Source organism: Rhinoraja longicauda, chromosome 1, assembly GCF_053455715.1.
Source record: "Rhinoraja longicauda isolate Sanriku21f chromosome 1, sRhiLon1.1, whole genome shotgun sequence".
Taxonomy (NCBI): domain Eukaryota; kingdom Metazoa; phylum Chordata; class Chondrichthyes; order Rajiformes; family Arhynchobatidae; genus Rhinoraja; species Rhinoraja longicauda.
Genome location: NC_135953.1, coordinates 132,258,985 through 132,285,821, shown reverse-complemented (window position 1 = coordinate 132,285,821; position 26,837 = coordinate 132,258,985). Strand labels below are relative to the sequence as shown.

The window sequence follows — 26,837 nt, the reverse complement described above, 5'->3', positions numbered from 1 at the left end:
CCACTGGCAATGAAATCAGTTTCTCCTGATGCTGGCAATCTCTTACATTTTTTTGTATAGCATTGTTAAATATCTTGCTTTCCCTCTGGTTTTGCATAAAGGAGAACATTCCCAGCTTCTCTAGCATCCCCAGCTGACCGGTAAGAATAGCTACAAGTTTTATTTTTTGTAATACAACATTTTAGAGACATTGTCATCATTGAAGACAAAATTATGATCAACAATATCTTTTTACACTGAACTCTCTTTGAAATTTGGATAATGTTCAACATTTATAAAAACATTTAAGTCATTGTTAATGTTTACAACCTCATTGATGGTATCATTAAATTTCAAAAAAAGTCATAATATGTTAGTTGGCACCAACAGAGAACAGTACAGCACAAGAACAGGCCCTTTAGTCCATAATATCTGTGCCGAATATGATGCCAAGACCATCTCATCTGCCTGCACATAATTCATATCCCTGTATAACCACGTGCCTATCCAAAAATCTCTTAAATGCCACTATTGTAGTTTTCACCTCCACCGCCCCCACCATCACATTCCAGACACTCATCATCCTCTGATTTTCCCCACACATCTCCTTTGAACTTTTGCCCCTCTCAGCATGGAGGCTATGCCCTCTAGTATTGATATTTCCATCTTGGGAAGTAAGTTCTGACTGTCTCGGGTATATATATATCCCTCTCATAATTTTATTTACTTCTGTCAGGTCTCCCTGCAAACTCCGACGTTCCAGGAACAACAATCAAATTCTATCTAACCTCTCTCTGCAGCTACGACCTGCTATTTGAGGCATCATTCTGGTAAACCTTTTCTGCACCCTTTCTGAAACCTCCACATCCCTCCTGTCATGGGTTGACCAGAACCGCATGTAATACTCCAAATGCGACCTAACCAAAGTCCCATGAAACTGCATCAAGACTTCCTGACTCTGGTACCCAATGCCCCAAACAATGAAGGCAAGCTTACCACATGCCTTCTTTACTGCCCTATCTTCAATGTGTTGTCACATTCAGGGAATTATGTACTTGGACCCCAAGATCCCTCTGTACATCAATGCTATTAAGGGTCTTGCCATTAATTGTATATTTTTCCCTTACATGTGACGTCCCAAAGTGCAATACCTCACACTTATGTGGATTGAACTCCCAAGTGCCATTTCTCTGCCATTTCCATAGCTGCTCCATATCCCACTGTATACTTTGACAGCCTTCCTCACAGTCTGCAACCTGAGCAAACGTGATGTCGGCTGCAAACTTACCAACCGACCTGTAACTTCCAGCTTGAATATTCTCCTTCCACCACAACCAGTAAGCTGGATCAGCCTACGATATGAGACTTTATCATACGCTCTCCCCCCTCCCATTCACCCCTTCCCCATCACTCCCCCTCCCTCCCCTCCCCCACCCCCCAGATCCCCTCCCCCATCCCCTCCCCACAACCCCCCTCCCCCCAGCGCCCCCTCTCCCATCCCCTTCACCCCTTCTCCCTCCCTCCCCTCTTCCTCCCTCCCCCCCTCCCTACCTCCCACCCCCCCTCCTCCCGCTCCACCCCTCCCCTCCCGCCCCCCCCTCGGCCCACCCGTGGAGCAGTTGCCGAGAGGTACTTTCAAAGAGAGGGTCATCAAATCAATGGATGTGTTATGATCTGTAAAATCAATGCAAAAATCAAAGGTAATTTTTAAAACCTACTCAAAAATGTAGCCCCAAGCAAAGAGTTTGGAATCATTCATGAGATACTCAACTGGGAAACAGTTTTAATGGAATAATGAACTGAACTGCTGGTAAGAGACTAACTGAAAAGGTAAATTAAAGAGTTGGTCTTTTCATTTTTTGCCTTTCTGGGATTTGAGATCAAACTCAGATCTAATCGAAATTGGATGCTCCCTTCTCTTGACTGACTGCATGTGACAGGAAATTGGTTTGAACTATAATTTTAACCAAGGTCTTGAGGTGGATGAGTCCACAGCGTGAACGCCGAGTCACATTTATCCAAAATAAATCATCTATTTCCATTAGTGATTGACCTTAAGAGGTATTTAAAGATACATTCAGAACAGACATGAGCAAGTAAACTGTGCTCTACTTCCAATTTGTGCTTATTGAGCCTGGAATGTTCGGTGGCGAAATTGGAAATTAAGTTATGGTCATGCATTCACACATCTCTCACTTTGAAGAAAACAATATTCAAGTGAGAAAGAGGCAAAGAATAGATTAACAACAACAAAAAATATCAATACCCTGGCCTCAGCAATGAGGGTGTGGACATTTACATTAACAAAGAAAAACCTATGCTTATAATGATAGATAGCTTAAAAACGTATTTCGATTTCAAAATATGCTGAAAACCAGCAGATTTTTAAAAGATTTGAGGAAGTGTTGTGTAAAATAGTAGAATTACTTTCTGAGTCTGGCAAACCTTTGTCATGGTCACCATTAAGCATTTAGTTTGAAAGGACCACCCATGTAGTCATCATCCCCCCCCTCCCCCCCCTCCCCTTTCCTTACAGAGCAGGGCACTGCCACAGTTTAACTAAAACAATTGAGAATGGCAGCCTTTGAAAATAGCATAAGGGTCTGCAGCTGTCATCCGTTGTTGGGACTGGTGAAAAATGCTTTCTGTTTTCTCAGGGGAGATGCAAAATAACCATGGTGTTCGCACGGTGGTTTACCCCCTAAGAATGATCTGATTGGGCTTCAGGAGTGCTCTGAATTTGCCAGCACTTTTCATTAATTCGTTTTAGGTCTGCACTATTTATCATATCATATCATATATATACAGCCGGAAACAGGCCTTTTCGGCCCACCAAGTCCGTGCCGCCCAGCGATCCCCGCACATTAACACTATCCTACACCCACTAGGGACAATTTTTACATTTACCCAGCCAATTAACCTACATACCTGTACGTCTTTGGAGTGTGGGAGGAAACCGAAGATCTCGGAGAAAACCCACGCAGGTCACGGGGAGAACGTACAAACTCCTTACAGTGCAGCACCCGTAGTCAGGATCGAACCTGAGTCTCCGGCGCTGCATTCGCTGTAAAGCAGCAATTCTACCGCTGTGCTACCGTGCCGCCCTGCTCGGTGCTGCTCAAAGGAACTGTAGCTGCCGGTTTACACCGAAGATAGACACAAAATGCTAGAGAAACTCAGCGGAACAGGCAGCATCTCTGGAGAGAAGGAATGGGTGAGGTTCCTGGTCAAGACCCTTCTTCAGACTGAGCATCAGGGGGGAGGGAGTTACAGAGATGTCACTCCAGCACTTTGTGTCTGTCTTATGCTGACTTCATTTATTTTCCGTTTTATTTGTTCACTCCCAAAGTCTTAGATGAATCAAGTAAATCTTTAACGCATCCTCTAACAAATTAATACCAAAAAAAAGGCTTTTCCTTTACTGATTTTCGTTGTTCAAATTTCCCCTTTATTTTGTTTGCTGTCATTCCCAATACTTCCCAATTCATTAATTTGAAATGTATGGATTAGCCTGGTGTTTAGAAAAGACCAGACCCTGCAAAATGTGAGATAAACGGATCAATTTGTCACAGATGTCAGGTGAATGTTTTATTTTGGACAGAGTTATCCCCCTTCACATACCGCACACACTTTTTTTGCCATACCAGCAGACAAACGTGTTTTGTGCAGGAATTGTGATGAGAAATGTGATCCACAGCTGGTGTTTGGGAACCACTAACCTTTCCACACTTGTGTTCATTATTGCTGTGGATTGTTGCAGTCTGTGCATAGACTGTTAATCATGATACATACCTGGGTGACACAGGACTGCATCTCTGGTTCTGCTGTCCAGGATTACACCTAATAGTCAGTTATAACACACTACACACACAACACACACATCACACATGCATGCACACACGGTGGAAGGTAAAGTCATAATGAAATACAAGTCACAAGCATGATTGTGAAAAATATCTGCATCCAAATCAGCTGTTTGAAAGAGTGGGGGGGGTAAAGGGCCTCTTTCATTTTCACTGGGGAAGAGAGAGAGAGAGAGAGAGAGAGAGAGAGAGAGAGAGAGAGAGAGAGAGAGAGAGAGAGAGAGAGAGAGAGAGAGAGAGAGAGAGAGAGAGAGAGAGAGAGAGAGAGAGAGAGAGAGAGAGAGAGAGAGAGAGAGAGAGAGAGAGAGAGAGAGAGAGAGAGAGAGAGAGAGAGAGAGAGAGAGAGAATGAGAGAATTAATTAATTTATTTATTTCTATAATGAATGTAAATATACTCACAGAATGATGGTGTAGTCACGTTGTATTATGTAAAAAATCATTCATCGATTTAGGTGTTGACATAGATCTGCTGTGGAGATAAATCCTTGACATAAAAAGGGATGGAGATTTATTCCCTGAATTGTGATCGTAACATCTGTGTGTTAAACTCTGAGTCTGAAATTTGATTCCATTCAAGTGAATAGAACTGAATTTTCAAAACTGACTTCTAGCATACATACATTACTATACTGTCCATTGAAGTCATACAACAAAGGACACCGTACAGCACAGTAAGCAGAACACTGAAGGACAGATTTTTCCAGGGTGGCAGGGTACTTGTCCTTAATGATTGCAGGTTGAAAGCTATCCTTCAATTAAAATCCCAGTATTTAATTATTGGGTGAATGTTTAAACCTAAACCTAAACCTGAACACAAGCAATTTCAGAGAAGATTGGTGGTGGCGCAGCGGTAGAGTTTCTGCCTTACAGCGAATGCAGCGCCGGAGACTCAGGTTTGATCCTGACTACAGGCGCCGTCTGTACGGAGTTTGTACGTTCTCCCCGTGACCTGCGTGGGTTTTCTCAGAGATCTTCGGTTTCCTCCCACACTCCAAAGACGTACAGGTTTGTAGGTTAATTGGCTGGGCAAATGTAAAAATTGTCCCTAGTGTGTGTAAGATAATGTGCGGGGATCGCTGGGCGGCGCGGACCCGGTGGGCCGAAGGGCCTGTTTCCGCGCTGTATCTCTAAATCTAAAATATATTGTTGTTATTGCCTCAATTGATATGTAGATAAATTGGAAATTGGAGCCAATTTTTCTGTAACGCCTTTCCCAGCACAATGTATTGCTCTGTAGATAGTTAAGAATATATTAATTCTGCGCAAAGTTCAGCATTCTGATTAAAAAATGATTTTTTTCAGTCATGCCTAATTCTTCATTCTGTATTTTACATAGCAAATCTTTGCACTGGTGGTAAAAAGGATGAATTACATAGATTCTGATCCAAAATCAGAATTTAGGCTGCAAATTTACATTGAAGCTCGTCACAAGTTGGATAATGGGGATCTCACGTGATCTGACTGTGTCGACTAATCTTGCATGTAGCTCTCAAAGCCCATCTTGTACAACTTTAATTTGGCTTATCCTTGTGACTTATTTATTCTTTAAGTTGCCTTTGAGGTATCAAGTATCTTTGCAACTAAATCTACATTGAAGCAAGGTTGACAGTCATAAAGTGCAAATTACGTGAGCTGAGTGAAAGGAAGGGTGAAGGAAAGCCTTCTGTTGGTGTCACATAGGAATAAAAGAAAATTCATCTCTCACATAGGTTCCATGATTCAATCATCTGGCGGCTGATCTATATACTAATTTTAGTATTGAAATTACTAAATTCAATTTAGTTGAATTGAACTAAATTCAACGTTTTATTGAACGTTTGATTAACCATAGATTTAAAATGACCAATTTAACTAATAATTTTTTTGGGAGATTGTTCCACATTTCTATCATCTTCTGTGCAAAGACGCATCTTATATTTTCTTTCTTGATAAACCTTCATAATCTTAATCTTAAGAACTGTTTCTTTGTCTTAGCCACCCCCCCCCCCCCCCCCAACACAACAGGTGGATTTTGATTAAAATTTATTGAACTAAAAAGCCAACTTGCTTTCTTTCTTAAAATGAGCTGCCCATCCTGCTGAATATTTCTGTCATATTTTGTCTGTATTTATGTTTTCCAACATCCTGACAGACTCATCTCATCTTACATAGAAACCCATCTGCCATAGTTTCACTCATTGACTTCAATCTGTAATTTTATGGTCCTCGTTATGCACTTTACTTTCCCTCAGTCTTTGTGTAATTGATTATATGGTTTTCCTGCATTTTCTACATTAATACGCTGAGTGACTAGTTGAAGGTGCAGGAGAAAACTTTTGATGGACGCTACCAGTCACTCCTTTTAATTTTAGTACAAGCCCATTGTCTTTATCTCCTGCGATGTAATCTGTCTCCCATCCGGGTCAAGCATATAATTATGTGTAGGAAGGAACTGCAGATGTGGGTTCAAACCGAAGATAGACACAAAAAGCTGGAGTAACTCAGCGGGACAGGCAGCATCTCTGGAGAGAAGGAATGGGTGACGTTTCGGGTCGAGACCCTTCTTCAGACTGATGTCAGGGGGCGGGACAAAGGAAGGATATAGGTGGAGACAGGAAGATAGAGGAAGATCTGGGAAGGCGGAGGGGAAGAGAGGGACAGAGGAACTATCTAAAGTTGGAGAAGTCGACGTTCATACCTCCGGGCTGCAAACTGCCCAGGCCAAATATGAGGTGCTGTTCCTCCAATTTCCGGCGAGCCTCACTATGGCACTGGAGGAGGCCCATGACAGAAAGGTCAGACTGGGAATGGGAGGGGGAGTTAAAGTGCTCGGCCACTCAATGGTGTCAGATTAGGTGAAGGGGAAGTGCAACGAGACCTGGGTGTCCTTGTACATCAGTCACTGAAAGTAAGCATGCAGGTACAGCAGGCAGTGAAGAAAGCTAATGGCATTATGAAGTTGGCCTTCATAACGAGAGGATTTGAGTATAGGAGTAAAGAGGTCCTTCTGTAGTTGTATAGGGCCCTGGTGAGACCATATCTGGAGTAATGTGTGCAGTTTTGGTCTCCTAATTTGAGGAAGGATATTCTTGCTATTGAGGGCGTGCAGCGTAGGTTTACTAGGTTAATTCCCGGAATGGCGGGACTATCATATGTTGAAAGACTGGAGCGACTAGGCTTGTATACACTGGAATTTAGAAGGATGAGAGGAGATCTTATCGAAACGTATAAGATTATTAAGGGGTTGGACACGTTAGAGGCAGGAAACATGTTCCCAATGTTGGGGGAGTCCAGAACAAGGGGCCACAGTTTAAGAATAAGGGGTAGGCCATTTAGAACTGAGATGAGGAAAAACTTTTTCAGTCAGAGAGTTGTGAATCTGTGGAATTCTCTGCCTCAGAAGGCAGTGGAGGCCAATTCTCTGAATGCATTCAAGAGAGAGCTAGATAGAGCTCTTAAGGATAGCGGAGTCAGGGGGTATGGGGAGAAGGCAGGAACAGGGTACTGATTGAGAATGATCATCCATGATCACATTGAATGGTGGTGCTGGCTCGAAGGGCCGAATGGCCTCCTCCTGCACCTATTGTCTATTGTCTATTGTCTATTATCTTATTGCCAGTGGCCATGTCCATCTTTCTAAAACAAACAATGCTTCATATTGTCCTGACCATGGGTACAATGGCTGAAACTTCCGTGTGTGTGCCTCTTTAGCTAGTGTCAATAACACATGTCATACAGTCATAGAGTGATACAGTGTGGAAACAGGCCCTTCGGCCCAACTTGCCCACACCGGTCAACAATGTCCCAGCTACACTCCACCTGCCCACGTTTGGTCCATATCCCTCCAAACCTGTCCTATCCATGTACCTGGCCAACTGTTTCTTAAACGTTGCGATAGTCCCAGCCTCAACTACCTCCTCTGGCAGCTTGTTCCATACACCCACTACTCTCTGTGTGAAAATGTTACCTCTCAGATTCCTATTGAATCTTTTCCCCGTCACCTTGAACCTATGTCCTCTGGTCCTCGATTCTCCTACTCTGGGCAAGAAACTCTGTGTTGTCATTCACTCCACCGAGAGCAGACACCGATTTCTTGCACCAAATGGTTTATTTTTTACTTGTGACTCTCAGTTTGGTTGCTCATAACCTTAAATGGCAAACAACCAATTATGATGCAGAAACAAGGAACTGCAGATACTGATTTACACAAAAGGCTGTCTGGCTTGTTGGAGTAACTCAGTGGGTCAGGCAACATCTCTGCAGCACATCATTTTCACTTAATAATACCAATGCTTTTATTAGATAAGACTGCTTTGCACAACCACACACCTCACTGACTGTACCTCCTCTGCTAAACTCTTGCCTTTATCCTGTGGGCTGGACATCAGAAGACTTACTTTGTTCTATGTGAGGAAACAATGTCTCTGCTTTGAATGTGCACCGTATCATGTTGTGCTCAACACCATGGGCAGCACGGTGGCGCAGTGGTAGAGTTGCTGCCTTACAGCGAATGCAGCGCCGGAGACTCAGGTTCGATCCTGACTACGGGCGCTGTACTGTACGGAGTTTGTACGTTCTCCCCGTGACCTGCGTGGGTTTCCTCCGAGATCTTCGGTTTCCTCCCACACTCCAAAGACGTACAGGTTTGTAGGTTAATTGGCTGGGCAAATGTAAAAATTGTCCCTAGTGTGTGTAGGATAGTGTTAATGTGCGGGGATCGCTGGGCGGCGCGGACCCGGTGGGCCGAAGGGCCTGTTTCTGCGCTGTATCTCTAAATCTAAATCTAACCAGCTTCCTTTCTCAATAATCTGATTATGCTCAATCAGAATGACTTAAAGATACAAGCATCAATAAATGACCCTCCCAGTTTTACTGCTGTCATGACCAGTATCAACAGAACAGTTGGCCTCTTAGAATGGACAACATTTGAGCTAATAACCCTGTATTCCATCTTCCTGGATGTATGGTTGAAGTAAGATGAGTTGCAATGGCTGCAAACACCTCAGGCAAACAGTGAGGAAGTAAGGAGAAGGGGAATAAGACTGGTGGGATTGCTCTGCTGGGTGCAGACATGCTCTAAATGTACTCCTATATCATAATAAATAAAGAGGACTGAAATCAGCACACAGCATTTTTAGGACAACTGAAATCTTGGATAACTTGGAAGCTGTGTTATATCAGGTAAATGTGGGTGACCAAAGCTGCCTTTTTTTATAACCAGAATCTGCTCAATTTTGAATGAGGTAGCTATGATTAATTTGTCATGGTACTTTGTCCGAGTGTTCGTCGTTTCCATCAGATGTGGAATAGGTTTGGTATAGTTCTGTTGAAAAAAACTGATAGACAGGCCTTTAAACTGATGAGAAGGTAAACTTTAAGATGATGGGAAGTTTAATAATTGAAAATGAAGCGAGAGAGCAGTTGACACAGGATTGTGAAGGGGAGGAGGAGAATATAAACTAAAGTGTGACAGGACGAGGCACAGAATTTAAGGATGAGTGCTACAGAAAGTCAATTCAATCATCGTGGAGCTGGAGACCTTGCCTGGGACTAACTTTGAGCCCCCGCGGGCCGTGGACTTACCATCTGAGCGTGCGATTCCTTGACTGGATCGACGCTCCAACACGGCCTTCGGACTTTAACATCGAGGAGCTTGCAGTCTCGGGTTGAGACCGGTCGGGAGCTCCTGGCTGCATGAGGTTCGATTGGTCCCGACCCGGGGTAGATTTCCGGCACAGGGGAGCTGAGACCAACCCCCCGATGCAGGAGCTTGATCGCCCTAACGTGGAAGGCCCGCCGCCGGCTACGAGAGTCAAAATCGTCCCGTCAACGGAAGGTTAGAGGCCCCCGACCGCGGGAGAACAAAGAAGGGAGAGATTGAACATTTTTTTGCCTTCCATCACAGTGAGGAATGTGGAGAAGTCACTGTGGTGGATGTTCATGTTAAAATGTATTTTGTGCCTCCTGTTGCTTTTTATTGGTATGACTGTATGGCAAATTAAGTTCCTCATATGTTGCAAAACATACTTGGCTAATAAAGTATCATTGTGATTGTGATAGTGATTGAAATTTAAAAATGTCCAAACTTAAGGCCGTTTAAATACTCATAGGATTTGCAATAGTTTAGATGAATTGATGACACAAAGAATATCATGTATAGAGATTTAGGGTAACCAGGACAGGAAACATAATATTCAGAGTTCCAAAAGAATAGGCAATGTGGGAAAGCCAGTGGGCCAGCATTCTGAATCAAAGAAGGTGTCAATGTGGTTCTTATCACCGATGTAGATGCAGTAAATAGTGATGTCGAATGGGTCTCAGTGGAAGTAATGAATTGCATGGGAAAAAAGAGACATGGATGCAAGGAATCTGTGTGGCTTCTCAGTATAGCAAAACATAAGTGGGAAGATATATTTGAAAAATTTGCTTGAATTATGCAAGGATGTCACAAGCAGAGTTAGGATAGTTGTGGTGCATTTGGATTTTGAGTTTGCTCTGGTGATTACCGGGGACTATTGGCAAACCTGCAGTGTGAACAACTAGCTTGGCAAGAAGCAGGCTCTGCAAGGATGATGTTTGGGCCAGATTGACCACCCCCAAAGGTCACTGTAAAAGACGTTCAATTGCACTGTGGTAAACCTCAAGAATGCTGATCCAGTCCACTGAACAACCACACATGTACAGTATCTTGAAATCATTCCCAGCGACATTATCAACAAAAATATAATGAGATTACTTCGAAGATAGACACAAAATGCTGGAGCATCTCTGGAAAGAAGGAATGGGGATGCTTCGGGTGGAGACCCTTCTTCAGACCCGAAATGCCACCCATTCCTTCTCTCCAGAGATATTGCCTGTCCCGCTGAGTTACTTCAGCATTTTGTGTCTATCTTCGATTTAAACCACCACCACTACACATGATGAGATTACTTCTTCTGTCTAAACTTTTTTATAGACATGACTTTGTTTGCAATAAAGAAAGAAGCAAGAAAATATCAGGTCGCAACTACTTTGAAACGTGATGTTTTATTTTAAACTTTCAATGACAGAATTTATCTTTCTCAAGAAGCTTATTGTTTTCAAGAAAGCTAATCTCGGTCACATTTTCTTGATTCTCGCGGATGCTTTTGATCAATGTCTATCAGGCAGAGTGGAAGTAATATTTCCATAACAAGCCCTTAAATGTCATAATTAAACTCTGACATCCTTAATTCATGTGACCTTTCCCAAAGGCCAACATGAACTAGTTTCGCCATCAAAGACTCCGAGCTTCGCCCCAGTGGCCACAGAGCCAAAGGGCAGAATTGGCAATGACCTGACCTCGTGTGGAGTCTGTTGGGGGAACTGAAGTGTGAAAAACAAAACAGGCCATTCCATTGCTAGTCTGATTTCACTGTTCTTGTGTGGTTTCACTGCACTTGTTGAAGCACTGCATAAAGTCATGATTTTTATTAGGAAGTGTAGGAAAATAACTGCAGATGCTGGTACAAATCCAAGGTATCACAAAATGCTGGAGTAACTCAGCAGGTCAGGCAGCATCTAGGACCATCCAAGGACCCAAACAGTCTTTCCAGGTGAGACAGAGGTTCACCTGCACCTCCTCCAACCTCATCTATTGTATCCGCTGTTCCAGTTGTCAACTTCTCTACATCGGTGAGACCAAATGCAGGCTCGACGATGCCAAAATAACTATGTAAAATATCTACCTGTCTTAAATTATTATACAGCATGAAATCTCAGAGGAGGCCCCCCTGCATCCGGTTGATCCTGTTTCCATGGGGCAGTGCAGCCTGTGTGTTGATGCACTGGTGCAGCAGGAATTGTTGATTGCATGCATTAATTTCTGCAATTTGATTGACCTCCTTTCTCTGTCATTGCAGGAGGGAACAGGTTGAAGAGCCAGCCATTCCGGCTGAACTGGGCTTGGATTTCCTTGGAGAGGGATTATTACCTGGTGGATGAGGATTCCCGTTTTCTGGAAGTGACTTTAAGGCGAAGGGGATACTTGGGGGAAACATCTTTTGTTGGTAAGAATCCTCCTGGACTCCATAGGAAATGGAACCTCCAAGCTATTTCTTTATAACAGGTTCAATAGACAATAGGTGCAGGAGGAGGCCATTCGGCCCTTCGAGCCAGCACCACCATTCAATGTGATCATGGCTGATCATTCTCAATCAGTACCCCGTTCCTGCCCTCTCCCCATACCCCCTGACTACGCTATCCTTAAGATCGCTGGTTTAGTTTTGTTTAGTTTAGAGATACAACATGGAAAAGGACACTTCGGCCCACCGAGTCCACGCTGAGCAGCGATCACCCCGTACACTAGGTCTATCCTACACACACACACACATTTACTGCAGAAGCCAATTAGCTTACAAACCTGCACGTCTTTGGAGTGTGGGGGGAAAGTGGAGCACCTGGAGAACACACACGCGGTCACAAGGAGAACATACAAATCCACACAGACAGCTCCTGAGGTCTTGATCGAATCAGGGTCTCTGGTGCTGTAAGGCAGCAACTCTACCTCTGTGCCACTCCAGTGTTTCGGAGAACAACACAGCTTGGTTTGGGACCAGCTCCATCCAACGCCGTGAGAACTTGCAGTAAATTCTGGATGCAGCCCAGACCATCACACGTACCAACCTCCCTTCTATTGACTCCACTTATACCTCACGCTGCCTCGGCAAGGCCAGCAGCACAATCAAGGATGAGCCGTAGCCTGGCCAATCCCTCTTCTCCCCTCTCCCATCAGGCAATAGGTATAAAAGTGTGAAAACGCACACCACCAGATTCAGAGACAATTTATGAACCGGATCATCCTACCACAAGCATGGAGCAGTGCTAAACTACTCTCGACCTCTTTGACGACCCTCGGGAATTCATTGATCGGACTGTGCTGACTTTACCTTGCACTAACCGTTATTCCCTTGTCATGTGTCTATACATTCTAAATGGCTCGATTGTAATCATGTACTGTACAGTATTGTCTTTCTGCTGACTGGTTAGCACGCAGTCTTATCGAAACGTATAAGATTATTAGGGGGTTGGACACGTTAGAGGCAGGAAACGTGTTCCCAATGTTGGGGGAGTCCAGAACAAGGGGCCACAGTTTAAGAATAAGGGGTAGGCCATTTAGAATTGAGATGAGGAAAAACTTTTTCAGTCAGAGAGTTGTGAATCTGTGGAATTCTCTGCCTCAGAAGGCAGTGGAGGCCAATTCTCTGAATGCATTCAAGAGAGAGCAGGGGGTATGGGGAGAAGGCAGGAACGGGGTACTGATTGAGAATGATCAGCCATGATCACATTGAATGGCGGTGCTGGCTCGAAGGGCCGAATGGCCTACTCCTGCACCTATTGTCTATTGTCTAACAAAAAGTTTTTCACCATACCTTGGTACACGTGACAATAAACTAAACGGAAACACTTACAGATTATTGCCGTTACACAAAGAGTATACGAATGTACAGTTTCATAATGCAATGGCAAACTATTGAATGTAAAATCTATTCAATACCATGTCTTCCACTTTGAGGACCGTCTGGCTTATCCTATATCCTTATTGGAAGAAATAATTTGCAAATGGACTCCAAGGGAAAGTAATTGATTTTACAGGATGGCCACCCAATTTATTGTAAAATGTCTGCTGTTACAAAATGAAAATAGAATTGAAAGATGGTGAGGGGAAAAGCTTCATGCTATAATGCAGGGCACCCTGTTTGTTTAATTCCATATCAAGCTTGATATTTGGATATATATTAGCAAAGATATTTTCGGGAGCACTTTCAAGAGGACTATTTGTAAATAAAGGCCATGCATTAGTGCTTAATTTAAGAGGCAATTATTTTCACTTAAGTTCTGATTTAACTGAACCATAAGCATGCCAAGGATCAATGGATTAATGAAAGGAACAACAGAGGCACTTCCCTAAATTATTTTGACAAGGGTCGAAGATTATGTCTAGGAATTATTTTAACACCCAATTTTCTTTTACTGTAAACATTTAGGCTAAACCTGGAGCAAAATATTGACCTTCTAATTAACACTATGACACAACTCTGCAAGAGAGAAATTCTTAAGGGGTTGGACAGGCTGGATGCGGGAAGATTGTTCCCGATGTTGGGGAAGTCCAGAACAAGGGGTCACAGTTTAAGGATAAGGATAAGGGGTTTTAGGACCGAGATGAGAAAGTTTTTTTTCACACAGAGAGTGGTGAATCTGTGGAATTCTCTGCCGCAGAAGGTAGTTGAGGCCAGTTCATTGGCTATATTTAAGAGGGAGTTAGATGTGGCCCTTGTGGCTAAAGGGATCAGGGGGTATGGAGAGAAGGCAGGTACGGGATACTGAGTTGGATGATCAGCCATGATCATATTGAATGGCGGTGCTGGCTCGAAGGGCCGAATGGCCTACTCCTACACCTATTTTCTATGTTTCTATGTTTCTAGAATGGCGGTAATATTTGTCTTCATCACATGGACTTTAATCTTGTTGATTGAATCTTCGAGCCAACGGAGAACCCATTTGATTTTTATTCCATTCACCAATGCCACTCAGCTTACACCTCGGTGGCATGAATATTGATTCCTCTAACATCAAGTAACCCTTGCATTCTCTCTTTCTCCGTCCTTTCCCCACCCTAGTCCTCTTGCTAATTTCGCCGTTTGTATTTCTTTATTATTACCACATCATTAGCCTACAATGGATCATTGTTGGCTCCATTTTTCCTGAGTCGATGCAGGCTCTGCTTTGCTCTGTGCCTGTCTCCTCCCTCACTTTCAGTCTGATGAAGCGTCTCGACCCAGAACGTCAGCTCTACGTTTTCTCCAGAGGTGCTGCCTGACACGCCGAGTTACTCCAGCATTTTCTGTCGATCACCCTAAACCCATCACCCCTTAGCTCAAAAGGAGTACCTACTCAGAAATAGATTTTGGGAGTGAATGGTACTTATCAACACAGCCATGAATCAGTACATATTCTTGTGAGAGGCCCCTTGGGTATTTTGTCAGTGCTTTAGAGCACCTTTTCCCTCAGGCAATTACACTCATATCACTGGCTCCTCTTCTTCCACTTCATGCTATTACACTGGCATGGGGTATGCAAATCCAATCACACAAGTATGTCCAAACAAGTCACTGAACAAGAGACCCGACCCGAAATATCGCCTATCCAATGAGTCTGTTGAAGGATCCCGATCCAAAACATTGCCTATCCACACCCTCCTCAGATGCTGCCTGACCTGCTGAGTTACTCCAGCACTTTGTGATCTGCTCAAGACTGCAGTATCTGAAGTTCCTTATGTCTCCACTATAGAGTCAGAACCTGCTTCACAAAGCATCCGACTCAGCCACAGTACTCTATTATCCAAAGCACGATCATAAAAACAAAAGACTTTACTTTACTGTAGTTTTGTTTATTGTCATGTGTACCGAGGTACAGGGAAAAGCTTTTGTTGCGTGCTGACCAGTCAGAGGAAAGACAAGACATTATCACAATTGAGCCATTCATGGTGTACAGATACATGATAAAAGGAATAATGTGAATAATGTTTAGTGCACGACTTGCATTTATCAAGCACGTTTCATGCTCCCAAGATGTTCAGGTGGATGGTTAGGAATAAATAGTACAGTGATTTATTCACAAAATGCTGGAGCAACTCAGCAGGCCAGGCAGCATCTCGGGAGAGAAGGAACGGGCGACGCCTCGGGTCGAGACCCTTCCCCAGTCAGGGGAAGGGTCTCGACCCGAGGCGTCGCCCGTTCCTTCTCTCCCGAGATGCTGCCTGGCCTGCTGAGTTGCTCCAGCATTTTGTGAATAAATCGATTTGTACCAGCATCTGCAGTTATTTTCTTATAAATAGTACAGTGGACTGACTCATCTGTCCATTTACCCTACTATTAAATGTGATAGTTATTTTTTAAAGCTGCAGAGATAAAGTTGCACTAACATTGTAACCATGAAACCAAAGATGAGTTCAACTGTTTTCTCCTTTACCTTATAGGTATTGCCACTAGGGATGGCACCGCTGAAAGAGATAAAGATTTCAGAGGAAAGTCCCAAAAACAGGTCCAGTTCAACCCTGGCCAATCTACGGCAACTTGGAAAATGAAGATACTAGCCGATCATGAATACGAGGCTTCAGAAACTTTCCAGATTGTGTTGTCTGACCCTGTCATGGCAGCGTTGGAGTTCCCAGAGACAACCACGGTCGAGATAGTTGATCCGAATGATGGTAAGTACACTGAGAGTGGCAACTTTGGCTCACCGTCATTTTTAACAGTATTCATTGTGTAGCTTAAAGTATGAATCAACATGGAGATGGCCATTGGGTGTAAGTGGTGCTCATGAACACAATCGTGAATAAAAAGCTTGAGAGTTTCACAAATGTCCATGGTTCTGAACACTTGGCTCAGGATTAAAGTTGCAGACAAGTCAAGATTCATATTTTTGGTCAGCTTCCCTCAGAGGTGTCTACTAACAGATGGAACCTAAGGAGGTCTATGTATGTATATATATATATATATATATATATATATTCTGACATTTTGAAATTTGAGATTTGGTTGTGGACATGTGGACCTACAGCCAAAAGGGTAAACCATAGCGCCACAATTTTAGCACCACCTTATTCACCACTATCCTGGCGACATGTTTTATTTTAATTGATCTTATATTTTTTAAGTTAGAGAGATTTTAAAGTTTCAAAATTTCATTTCAATCAAATTTTTCAAAGTGCTCTGCGTATGACATCACAATGGGGTCACGCACGACCTCTCTCCTCACTTGCCCAAACAAGATGGCTGCCGTTAGCGGGGCCGTCCGCCCCGTCTCAGTGCCTCCCCTCTCCTCTCTCCCTTCGCCCCTCTCCCCACTCCCACACCTGGGGGACACTCAAACTGTAGCCAGTCAAAAAGAACGCCTCAGACAATCAGAAGATGAACATGACCTACATGAGGTCTACATGACCATCCTTTGCTACCTCAGCGTTTGAAATCACGCAGAAGTTTCCTCTCTTCTGTCCATCCCCTGGACTGCAGTGCATCGTCCAGAAGGCTCAAACTCTGGGAAGAGAGAATAGAGAAATTTCCAGAAGACACTCACATGGCAATCGATCCCTCTGAGAAACTCCAACCAGGTTCCGACCAACCGTGGATAACCTGGCGCCATCTCAACAGACTGCGGACAGGCGTGGGGAGGAGCAAATCGAACATGCTGAAGTGGGGATATACTGAAGATGCGGCAGACTGCGAGTGTGGACGGGGCCTCCAGACTATGGAACATTTCCTGAGCTGTGACATGCTGCATGACACACGCACTGTAAAGGATCTTGCAGAGGCCAACGACGTGGCACTAAAACTTGCTCGCTATTGGCAAACAGCTGTGCGATGACACGAATAAATAAATAAATGCGAGTGAACATTTTGTGTCAGTGTTCAGTAAATTCTCAGCAGTAGAATTAGCAGCCTCTCTGACTCTATGTTCGAGTCGGGGCTGAGGGGAGTTTGATCCAGTTCTGCACTAATGTGCAAGGGCACTTTTGTTTTTCTTTCCAATAGAGTCCAAAGTTTACATTCCAGAGTCAGAGTACAGGATTGAGGAAGATACTGGTGAAGTGTTCGTTCCTGTGCAGAGGTCTGGGGATGTTAGCCAGGAACTCATGGCCATCTGCTTCACGCAGCAAGGTGAGCTCACTAATTTGTGCATTTCTCTAAGAACAGAAAAAAAAAGCAGCCAAATGCTTTACACAATGATTGCGCTGAGAAGTTCTACATGAATGTAGCTCTTGCTCTGCATGGATGGGAACTCGGGTTTTGTCTGGAGAAAGTTAGGAACAAGGAACTGCAGATTCCGGTTTACAAAAGTAGACAGACGGCTGGCGTAGCTCCGTGGGTCAGTCAGCATTGTAGGAGAACATCGACAGGCAACGTTTCAGATCTGGGACCCTTCTTCAGACCAGGCAGTGTTTTGGGTCGGGATCCTTCTTTAGACACGTCCTGTTCTCTGCGTTTAAGTGGCTCCCCTCAGGAAGCCGGCTTCGCTGCCCAGGCTGTGGGTCACAGAGGAGAAGGGCAACCTTTGTCCCCAATCTGAGGGAAGACATTCTAGCCTTAGAGGGAGTACAGAGAAGGTTCACCAGATTGATCCCTGGGATGGCAGGACTTTCATATGAAGAAAGACTGGATAGACTAGGCTTATACTCGCTGGAATTTAGAAGACTGAGGGGGGATCTTATAGAAACATATAAAATTCTTAAGGGGTTGGAGAGGCTAGATGCGGGAAGATTGTTCCCGATGTTGGGGAAGTCCAGAACAAGGGGTCACAGCTTAAGGATAAGGGGGAAGTCTTTTAGGACCGAGATGAGAAAACATTTCTTCACACAGAGAGTGGTGAGTCTGTGGAATTCTCTGCCACAGAAGGTAGTTGAGGCCAGTTCATTGGCATGGTTGGATGTGGCCCTTGTGGCTAAAGGGATCAGGGGGTATGGAGAGAAGGCAGGTACAGGTTACTGAGCTGGATGATCAGCCATGATCATATTGAATGACGGTGCAGGCTCGAAGGGCCGAATGGCCTACTCCTGCACCTATTTTCTATGTTTCTATGTTCAGCTCCTCAACTCCCAACCACCCCTGTCCCGATGCTCACCCTGCTAATCCCCCCACCCCCACCCCCCCCAATAGTTTTTGTCCTACTCTACGTGCCTTTGTAAATTGCCCCAGGGGGACAAATAAAGTGTTTTTGAACTTTGAACTTAGACTGAATAAGAGTCCGAACCCAAAACGTCACCTATCCATGTTTTCCTGAGATGCACCCTGACACGCTGATCTTCTCCAGTGCTCTGTGTCTTCCGCGGTCTGGAGAATGTTTAATGAATGCAGGTCTTTCCTCCAGCAACCGCCACAGGAACCATTCCAAGTACCATCTTGTCGTATTCTGACTACATCACCCGGCCGGAGGACCACACCAGCGTCATTCGATTTGACAAGGATGAGACCGAAAAATTCTGTCGCGTTGTCATCATTGACGATTCACTTCATGAGGAAGAGGAGAGCTTCAACATCACACTCAGCATGCCCATGGGTGGTCAGCTTGGCACGTATCCCACGGCTCGTGTCATCATTCTTCCGGATATGGAGGATGGTATGTGCTTCTGGCATCTTTGTCATTTAATGATTTGGCAATTCTCGTGTTTATTGTCTACTAGACCAAGTAGACCCGTTGGGCCCAAACCTCTCCTGCATTGGTGCAGCACCCTCTCCTCCCCCCCTCACTCCCCTCTCCCCTCCTCCCCTCCCCTCCCCCTCCCTCCCTCCCCCCTCCCTCCCTCTTCCCCTTTTCTTTCGATTCAGTTCACTTTCTTCAAATCAATGGTGTAACCACGGACACTCGCACAGGCCCCAGCTATGCCTGTACTTTAGTTGGTTGTTTGATCACTTTGCCCCAAATGTACCCTGGCACCACTACCAGTGGTACGTTGAAAGCTTTGTTTTGCATGCTCTTCAAACAGATCAGATAATACCAAACATTAATACAATCAGATCAAATTCAAGTGCAAAAGATCGAGCAAAGGGAATATACAGCGTGCAAAATATAGTTTGCAGCATTGTAGTACATTAGTTCCATAGAGAAAGTCCTATGTCCATAATGGTGTAGAGGTGAATTGAACAGTCCCCTAGCATATGGATGGACCGCTCAGAAGCCTGATAATAGAGGGGAATAAGCCGTTCCTGGGTCTAGTAGTGTTTACCTTCAAGCTTCTGCCAGATGGGAGCAGGGAGGAGAAGGAATAACCGGGGTGGGACAAGTCTTTGATTATGTGACTACTCTTCCGAGGCAACGTGAAGTATAGATGGAGTCAATGGCGGGATGTCTGGTCTGTGTGATGGACTGGACGATATCTGGAACTCTCTGCAATTTCTTGCAGCTTTGAACAGAGCTGTTCCTAAACCAAGCTGTGGCACAACTAAATAGTATCCTTTCAATAGTAAATTTGTGAGAGTCCCTGGAGACATGCCGGATCTCCTCAGTCTCCTCAGGAAATGTAGGCATTTGTGTTCCTTCTCGGCTGTTGCGACATGGCTTGATAGCCTTACCGTGTGGAAATCTATCAATTTGTTTAGAAAGGCCTCAGAGCCGTGTGGAGTTGGGAATTTCGAGGGTTGCAATCAGCCGCGGGAGGTTCAGCAAGTGTTGAGTGGCCGGTCTGTGTTTGGGGATTGTCAGACGATAGATCATGGAGGGCAGCAGAAAGATCAGATGGTGTTGGGTGGCAGGGTATGAGGCACTTTGTGCAGTGGTTGAAAGAAGAGTGGCCAAGTGCGTGGAGGAGTTGGCTGCGCCTAACGGCTGCGGCTCTCTGGCAGTCTGTTTGTCTTTTTTTTTTTTTTGTGTCGGTGTTGGGATGGTTTTCGTTTCTGTTTTTGGCTGTGTATGTGTGGTGGGGGGGTGGGGTGTGGGTGTGGGGTGTGGGGGTGGGGTGGGGCGGGGGAAACCTTTCTTTTATTAGGTCTCTTCCCCGGGGCGCAGCTCGCCCGCGGGGCCTTCCATCGCCGGCGCGGCTCGGCTGCGGGACTTAACATCGCCAGCGCGGCTCGGCCGCGGGATGTTTCAGTGCCTGGTGCGGCTCGGCCGCTGGACTTAACATCGCCCGGTGCGGCTCGGCCGCAGGACGTTTCAGTGCCCGGTGCGGCTCGGCCGCGGGACGTTTCAGTGCCCGGTGCAGCTCGGCCGCTGGACTTAACATCGCCCGGTGCGGCTCGGCCGCGGGACGTTTCAGTGCCCGGTGCGGCTCGGCCGCGGGACGTTTCAGTGCCCGGTGCGGCTCGGCCGCGGGACATTTCAGTGCCCGGCGCGGCTTGGCCGCTGGACTTAACATCACCCGGTGCGGCTCGGCCGCGGGACGTTTCGGTGCCCGGTGCAGTTCGGCCGCTGGACTTAACATCGCCCGGTGCGGCCACGGGACGTTTCGGTGCCCAGGGCGGCTCGGCCACGGGGCCTTCCATCCCCTTGCGGGGGCTGTGCGTGTCGTTTGCCTCGGTAGGGGTCGAGCTGCCTGTCCGTGGGTGCGGGGGGAAGAGATGGGAAGTTTTGTTGCCTCCATCACAGTGAGGGGGTGTTTGGAGTCACTGTGATGGATGTTTGTGTTGGGGTCGGGTGTCCTGTGTTCTTTTCTTTTTTGCTGTGTTTTGTGTGACTGCTGAAATTTCGTTCGGTGTAAAAAGCCGAGTGACAATAAAGTGTTGTTATGTTATGTTATGTTATGTGAGTGGCAGATCAGTGCGTCAGTGGGTAGATTGGTGGGAGTTTGTGAGAGCATGAGAGGGTTAGGGTGACAGATCTGGGTGTCGGGCACCAGAGACGTGACCTGATACCAAGCAATAGTAAGGATGAGCAGCAGCTACCCGGTTCGGTCCAGTTTCTGGCCACTTGACTGTGCCTATCCTGCCTGTTCTCAGGCCAATTAGTATGATGTTTTCAGAACCCTTTTATCTGATGTAAGGTTCTTACACTCAAAAGTCCACATCTCAGCATAATGCTTAGAACAGTCAATAACTTAAATTGAGACAGTTTCGTTGACGTTGGCCCCAGTTAAAGGATTAAAGGAGGATTTTGTTTTTGCTGGGAAAACAGTCATGGGCCACAGATTATGATAATCCCTGTCTTTAGAATTGGAACGATCTCTTTCCCACCCGCAGAACGTGCTTTGGGATGTTAATTGTGTTGTGACACTGCTTGCTTCTGCTGCAGCGTTCTCTCTGAGCCAGTGGGTCAGCTCAAAGAGCTAGAATTTCCACATCGCCAGCAAAGCCACTCCTGCAACACTATTTGCACAGCTTGGCATTAACATACAAAACAGAGACCACGCATCTTACCCACACTCCCGTACTGTCTGCATCAAATTACTTAGGTTTAGTTTAGTTTAGTTTAGAGATGCTGCGCGGAAACAAGCCCTTCGGCCCACCGAGTCTGCACCGACCAGCGATCCCCACACATTAACACTACCCTACACACACTAGGGACAATTAAAAAATATATATATTTTTACGCCAAGCCAATTCACCGACAAACCTGTACGTCTTTGGTGTGTGGGAGGAAACCGAAGATCTCGGAGAAAACCCACACAGGTCATGGGGGGAACGTTCAAACTGTGTACAGACTGTGTACAGACAGCACCCGTAGTCAGGATCAAACCCGGGTCTCTGGCTCTATAAGGCTACGCCACCGTGTCGCCCATTAACAAGTTCAGTTATCCTCTAAATGATGACTCATTCTGCATTTTGCTGCATCATATTTAGCAAAGGTCTTCTACGGTTTCACCTGCTTAATTACTGCCAATGTGCAGTAACAAAGGTGGCCGGTTAATCATTACACAAATCCCATACTTAGACATATAGGTTGTAACTCTCTCATCCAGCATGCTGTGGTCCAGCAACTCCTGTGCATGTTATTAATCTGCAATACATATCTACATTCATGAACAAATTCTAACTAAGATCCTTAGATCTAAAATCAACTAAGATCTCTACTAATCAATAACAAATTAACCTAACAGGGCAACTTTTGTGACCTGGGGCAAAAGCAAATTTCAGCCGACGGCATTTCCAATGCACCAAAATCTCAGATTACAGATAGCTTTCAGACCCTTGCATGTCTACACTTACAAATACAGTTCTGCTGCTTGGAGGAAAATGATTGGGGACAATATTTAATGTCTGGGTTTTCTGTGGTCAGGCAAGGTTGTTGGACTAGAAAGTTTCAGCAGCTACTGTTGTTCTGATTAACAATAATTTATGAGCGATGCTAAAGAATAAATTGCTGAACAAATTACTTGGGGTGCTGATCACATTCGCACATGAAAATAGATGTAACCTTCCAAAATACCCCGACTTTGCCATGGTATTTTTATTTATATTAAAACATGGGCTTTCCATTATTTAGTTGGATTAAAGGTCCTCCCTTGGTTCCATCAGGGTTCGATGTCTGGGAAATCTTCGTAACCCAAACTTAACTCAACCATTCAGATTTATCAGATAGATCAGCCATGATTGAATGGCGGAGTGGCCTTGATGGGCCGAATGGCCTAATTCTGCTCCTGTCACTTTATGACGTTATGAGATGCAATGATATTACCGTGAACCAAGTTCCCACACATCAGAGGTTGCCTGTAGTCCTACAACAGGGAACAGTCCTGCAACAATCCATCAATCTGTTATGTCTGTGTGGACTGTACCTAAATTGCCCATAAGTAACCTGGGGAGAACTCTGAGAATGAGTTTTCTTATCAAGAAGCTAAAAATCTAGAGAATGCTGGATTTGTTGCCAGTCATAATCTTCTGCAGTTTACCATTAATAGCCATTCGTGAAAATAAAAATATTGTTAGAATAAATTGATGATGAACCCTATAAAATGGATTCCCAGGGAGGAGGGAGGTTCATTGTTCCATAGGTTTAACAGTGCCTTTCACATCACTGTCAGAAGCTTAGTAATTTAGATGCAAATACTGTTTTTCCATAAAAAGGCTATACAACCAGTGGAAATCCAATCAGCAGTGGGTAGGCCGAGCTATTGTATTTGAGCTGAGAGGTATCTGCCTTTCATGGATTGTTGCTTTAAGTACAGGAAGGAAGAGGAATAGACGAATTAACCCATTGATGAAATGAAAAGACTCACTGTAGATATTCAATTTGGGAACAATCCACTGAGCTGCTCGGAAAGCAGCAGGGATTCCAGTTGTATGTTTGGCATCGTCGGAGGAAATACTGCAGCTAAAACTTCTTACTGATTTTGTTTCTTCCTGTCTCATCTTGCGTGCTTCATTTGGTTCAAAGCTCGAGATATTTATTGAGCAGCCAAACTTGTTCGGCCCTGTGTAAAATTGGCTGTTGGGGGACCATCACCAACAGATTTATGCTTGACATGGTGGTCAATATTAGAGCATCAGAATTACTGTTTTTATCGGACAAAATGTTAATACATTCATGTGACATTCATATAATGGAAACATTACCCATTTAAAATAGCCATGACTTCTTTTCCAACTGAAGACAGTCATACAGCACCTGTACCTTGACTGATATAATGATCTCAGAGCAAACCGCTCACTGTAAAAATACTTCTTCCAATAACAAGTTTCTCCTTCCATCACTGAACCATGCACAATTTTTAATCAGTAATTTTTAATCAGTTCTGTACCTCCTGCACCACCCGGATGGTGGGAATCCTTGATGATAGATGCTTCCAACCTAAAGCAGCGCCTCACGTAGATGCTTTGAATGGAGGAGAGTGCTGTGCTCATGATGGATCAGGCTGAACCCACTCTCTGTAGCTTCTTGCATTCCTGTATATTGGAATTGCCGTACCAATCCATGAAGCAACCGGTTGGAACACTTTCTACGGCACTTCTGGAAAATTGTGTTAGAGTTTCCGGAGACATGCTAAATCTCTTTAAACTTTTAAGAAAGTAGAGGCCTTAGTGATTGTGCCCTGAACTGTGGGGTTGGATCTTGTATTAAATGGGCCGTGCATTTGATGGGGCCTGATGACCAGAAAGACAGTGGAGAGCATGAAGTCCTTACCTTACTGTGCTCTCCTTGCTCGTTAGGATAAACTTGTGATCAGTTCATGTGTCATTTCTCTCAGGATAACTGTCCTGAGGATTCTTGGCCATCCCTCCTCCCCACCCTTGGGTTCTGGAGGGGAACACAAGGAAGGGGAGGGGGTTGGCCAGAAATTTAGGGAATATTGGTGCCCTGTTTCAGTGTGATAGAGGACAACAACATTTCCTTACAGAGATAGGATGTCCTAGATTACACAGAATGGTTGGCAATTGTTATCCAGTACACTATCCAGTTAGGGTTGCCGGGAGGCGGGTTGCTACGCAACCTCCGTTAGGCGGCTCCCGGGCCTCCGGACCTAGGCTGTCCGCAGCTAAAATGTCAGAAACCTAGAGTGTCGGGGCCTAAACTGTCGGGACCTACAGTGTCGGGGCCTAATACCGTATTTGGCCCGGGGGGCGCTGAAGGCCTGAATGCTGTAGGCTGGGTGAGGTTACATGGGGCGCGGGGAGGTGACATCACCTTGTCCCGTATTTGGGAGCGAGGAAGTTGGCAACCCCAAATGCAGTACATGCCAAGCAGATTCGTAGACTACAGCATGATTCGCTGCAAAATCAAGGACGAGAGCTGAAAAGCACCATCAGAAGAAAAAAGACAGAAAAATTTCCCTAGTGCATGTAGGCTTGTGTTTATATGCGGAGATCGTTGGTCGGTGCGGACTCGGTGGGCCGAAGGGCCTGTTTCCGCGCTGTATCTCTAAACTAAACTAAACTAAGCTTAGCACATATGCAACTCCTTTATACAGCAGAGCAGAACATGCAACAGAGTCCCCAGAGTAAGACACATAACCCTCCCCTCACTCCAACGCTTTACAAGAACAGAGTCAAAAATAATTCGACGGGAAGCAATAGTTAAAAATCTCTCGCATCTGTGTTTAGATCTGTTTGCTCTGAAAATAACACATCAATGCATGAATCCCTGCACCAATGTTCTTAGTATATTTTCTAATAAGTGGCACTTCATTTGAAGAAGGTTGAGGGTTGTGGAGGATTAAACTCAGAGTTTAATCTGAGCAATTGCGGGGTGTGGAACTTTTGGAGGTTGTATGTAAGGGGGAAAGTATACAGTTAATACCCTGAACCTTGCAGGTTGATGCACAGAGGGATCTTGGGGTCCAAGTCCATAGTTCCATGGAAGTGAAAATACAAGTAGATCGGGTGGTAAAGAAGGCAAACAGTGAGCTTGCCTTCATCAGTCGGGCCATTGAATGTAAGAGTCAGAAATCATGTTGCAGCTTCATAGGACTTTGCTGAAGACATGTTGAATGAATGTTACCTCCTCAAAAAATTCCAACAGATTTGTCAGGCAAGATTTCCCCTTACCAAAACCATGCTGAATTCGGCCTATTTTATCATGTGCTAAGTAGCACACGGGGGGGGGGGAGGGGGACATGGCACGGTGGTGCAGCGGTAGAGTTGCTGCCTTACAGCTGGTTTCAGCGCCAGAGACACGGGTTTGATCCTGACTACAGGTGCTGCTTGTGCGTAGTCCCCGTGACCACGTGGGTTTTCTCCGAGACTTCGATTTCCTCCCACACTCCAAAGACGTACAGGTTTGTAGGTTAATTGGCTTGGTGTATGTGTGAAATTGTCCCTGGTGTGTGTAGGATAGTGGGCCGAAGGGTCTGTTTCCGTGCTGTATCTCTAAATTAAAAGTACCCCAAAACCTCATCCTTCCAGCGATCACCCCGTATACTATCCTACACATTGGGGATGATAACACTAACCTACACACTGTGGACAATTTGTACAACTTATCAAAGCCAATTAACCTACAAACCTGTACGTTTTTGGAATGTGGGAGGAAAACAAAGCATTCGGAGAAATCACACGACATCACAGGGAGAACGTACAAACTGCACCCGTGGTCAGGATGGAGTCGGGGTCTCTGGCGCTGTAAGGCAAAAAACTCTACCACTGCGCCACTGTGCCGCTCCACAGTGCATTTGCTTTTGAGAAACTTTCTTTGGTTTCCCTATCATATCATATCATATATATACAGCCGGAAACAGGCCTTTTCAGCCCACCAAGTCCGTGCCGCCCAGTGATCCCCGTACATTAACACTTTCCTACACCCACTAGGGACAATTTTTACATTTACCCAGCCAATTAACCTACATACCTGTACGTCTTTGGAGTGTGGGAGGAAACCGAAGATCTCGGAGAAAACCCACGCAGGTCACGGGGAGAACGTACAAACTCCTTACAGTGCAGCACCCGTAGTCAGGATCGAACCTGAGTCTCCGGCGCTGCATTCGCTGTAAAGCAGCAACTCTACCGCTGCGCTACCGTGCCGCTATCCAGCGAACTTTATCAAGTCCTTGAAATATTTCCTATCTGGCGTTGTGCAAAGCTTTATGTCTTGCCCGACTGATGCACACAATTAGGTTAAACCGTAAAATAAAGTAG

At 45.1% G+C, this 26,837-nt stretch overlaps 1 protein-coding gene across 1 annotated transcript in view; it reads left to right on the top strand.

Annotated features, from left to right (window-relative positions):
- The window catches only part of frem3 (Fras1 related extracellular matrix 3), a 137,959-nt gene that overhangs the window by 45,185 nt on the left and 65,937 nt on the right, over nucleotides 1–26,837 (top strand). The window contains exons 5-8 of the mRNA XM_078399117.1: nucleotides 11,703–11,849; nucleotides 15,818–16,048; nucleotides 17,373–17,498; nucleotides 18,706–18,954. Of these exons, the coding sequence (XP_078255243.1) occupies nucleotides 11,703–11,849; nucleotides 15,818–16,048; nucleotides 17,373–17,498; nucleotides 18,706–18,954 (753 nt within the window). The remainder of the gene's footprint in view (nucleotides 1–11,702; nucleotides 11,850–15,817; nucleotides 16,049–17,372; nucleotides 17,499–18,705; nucleotides 18,955–26,837) is intronic.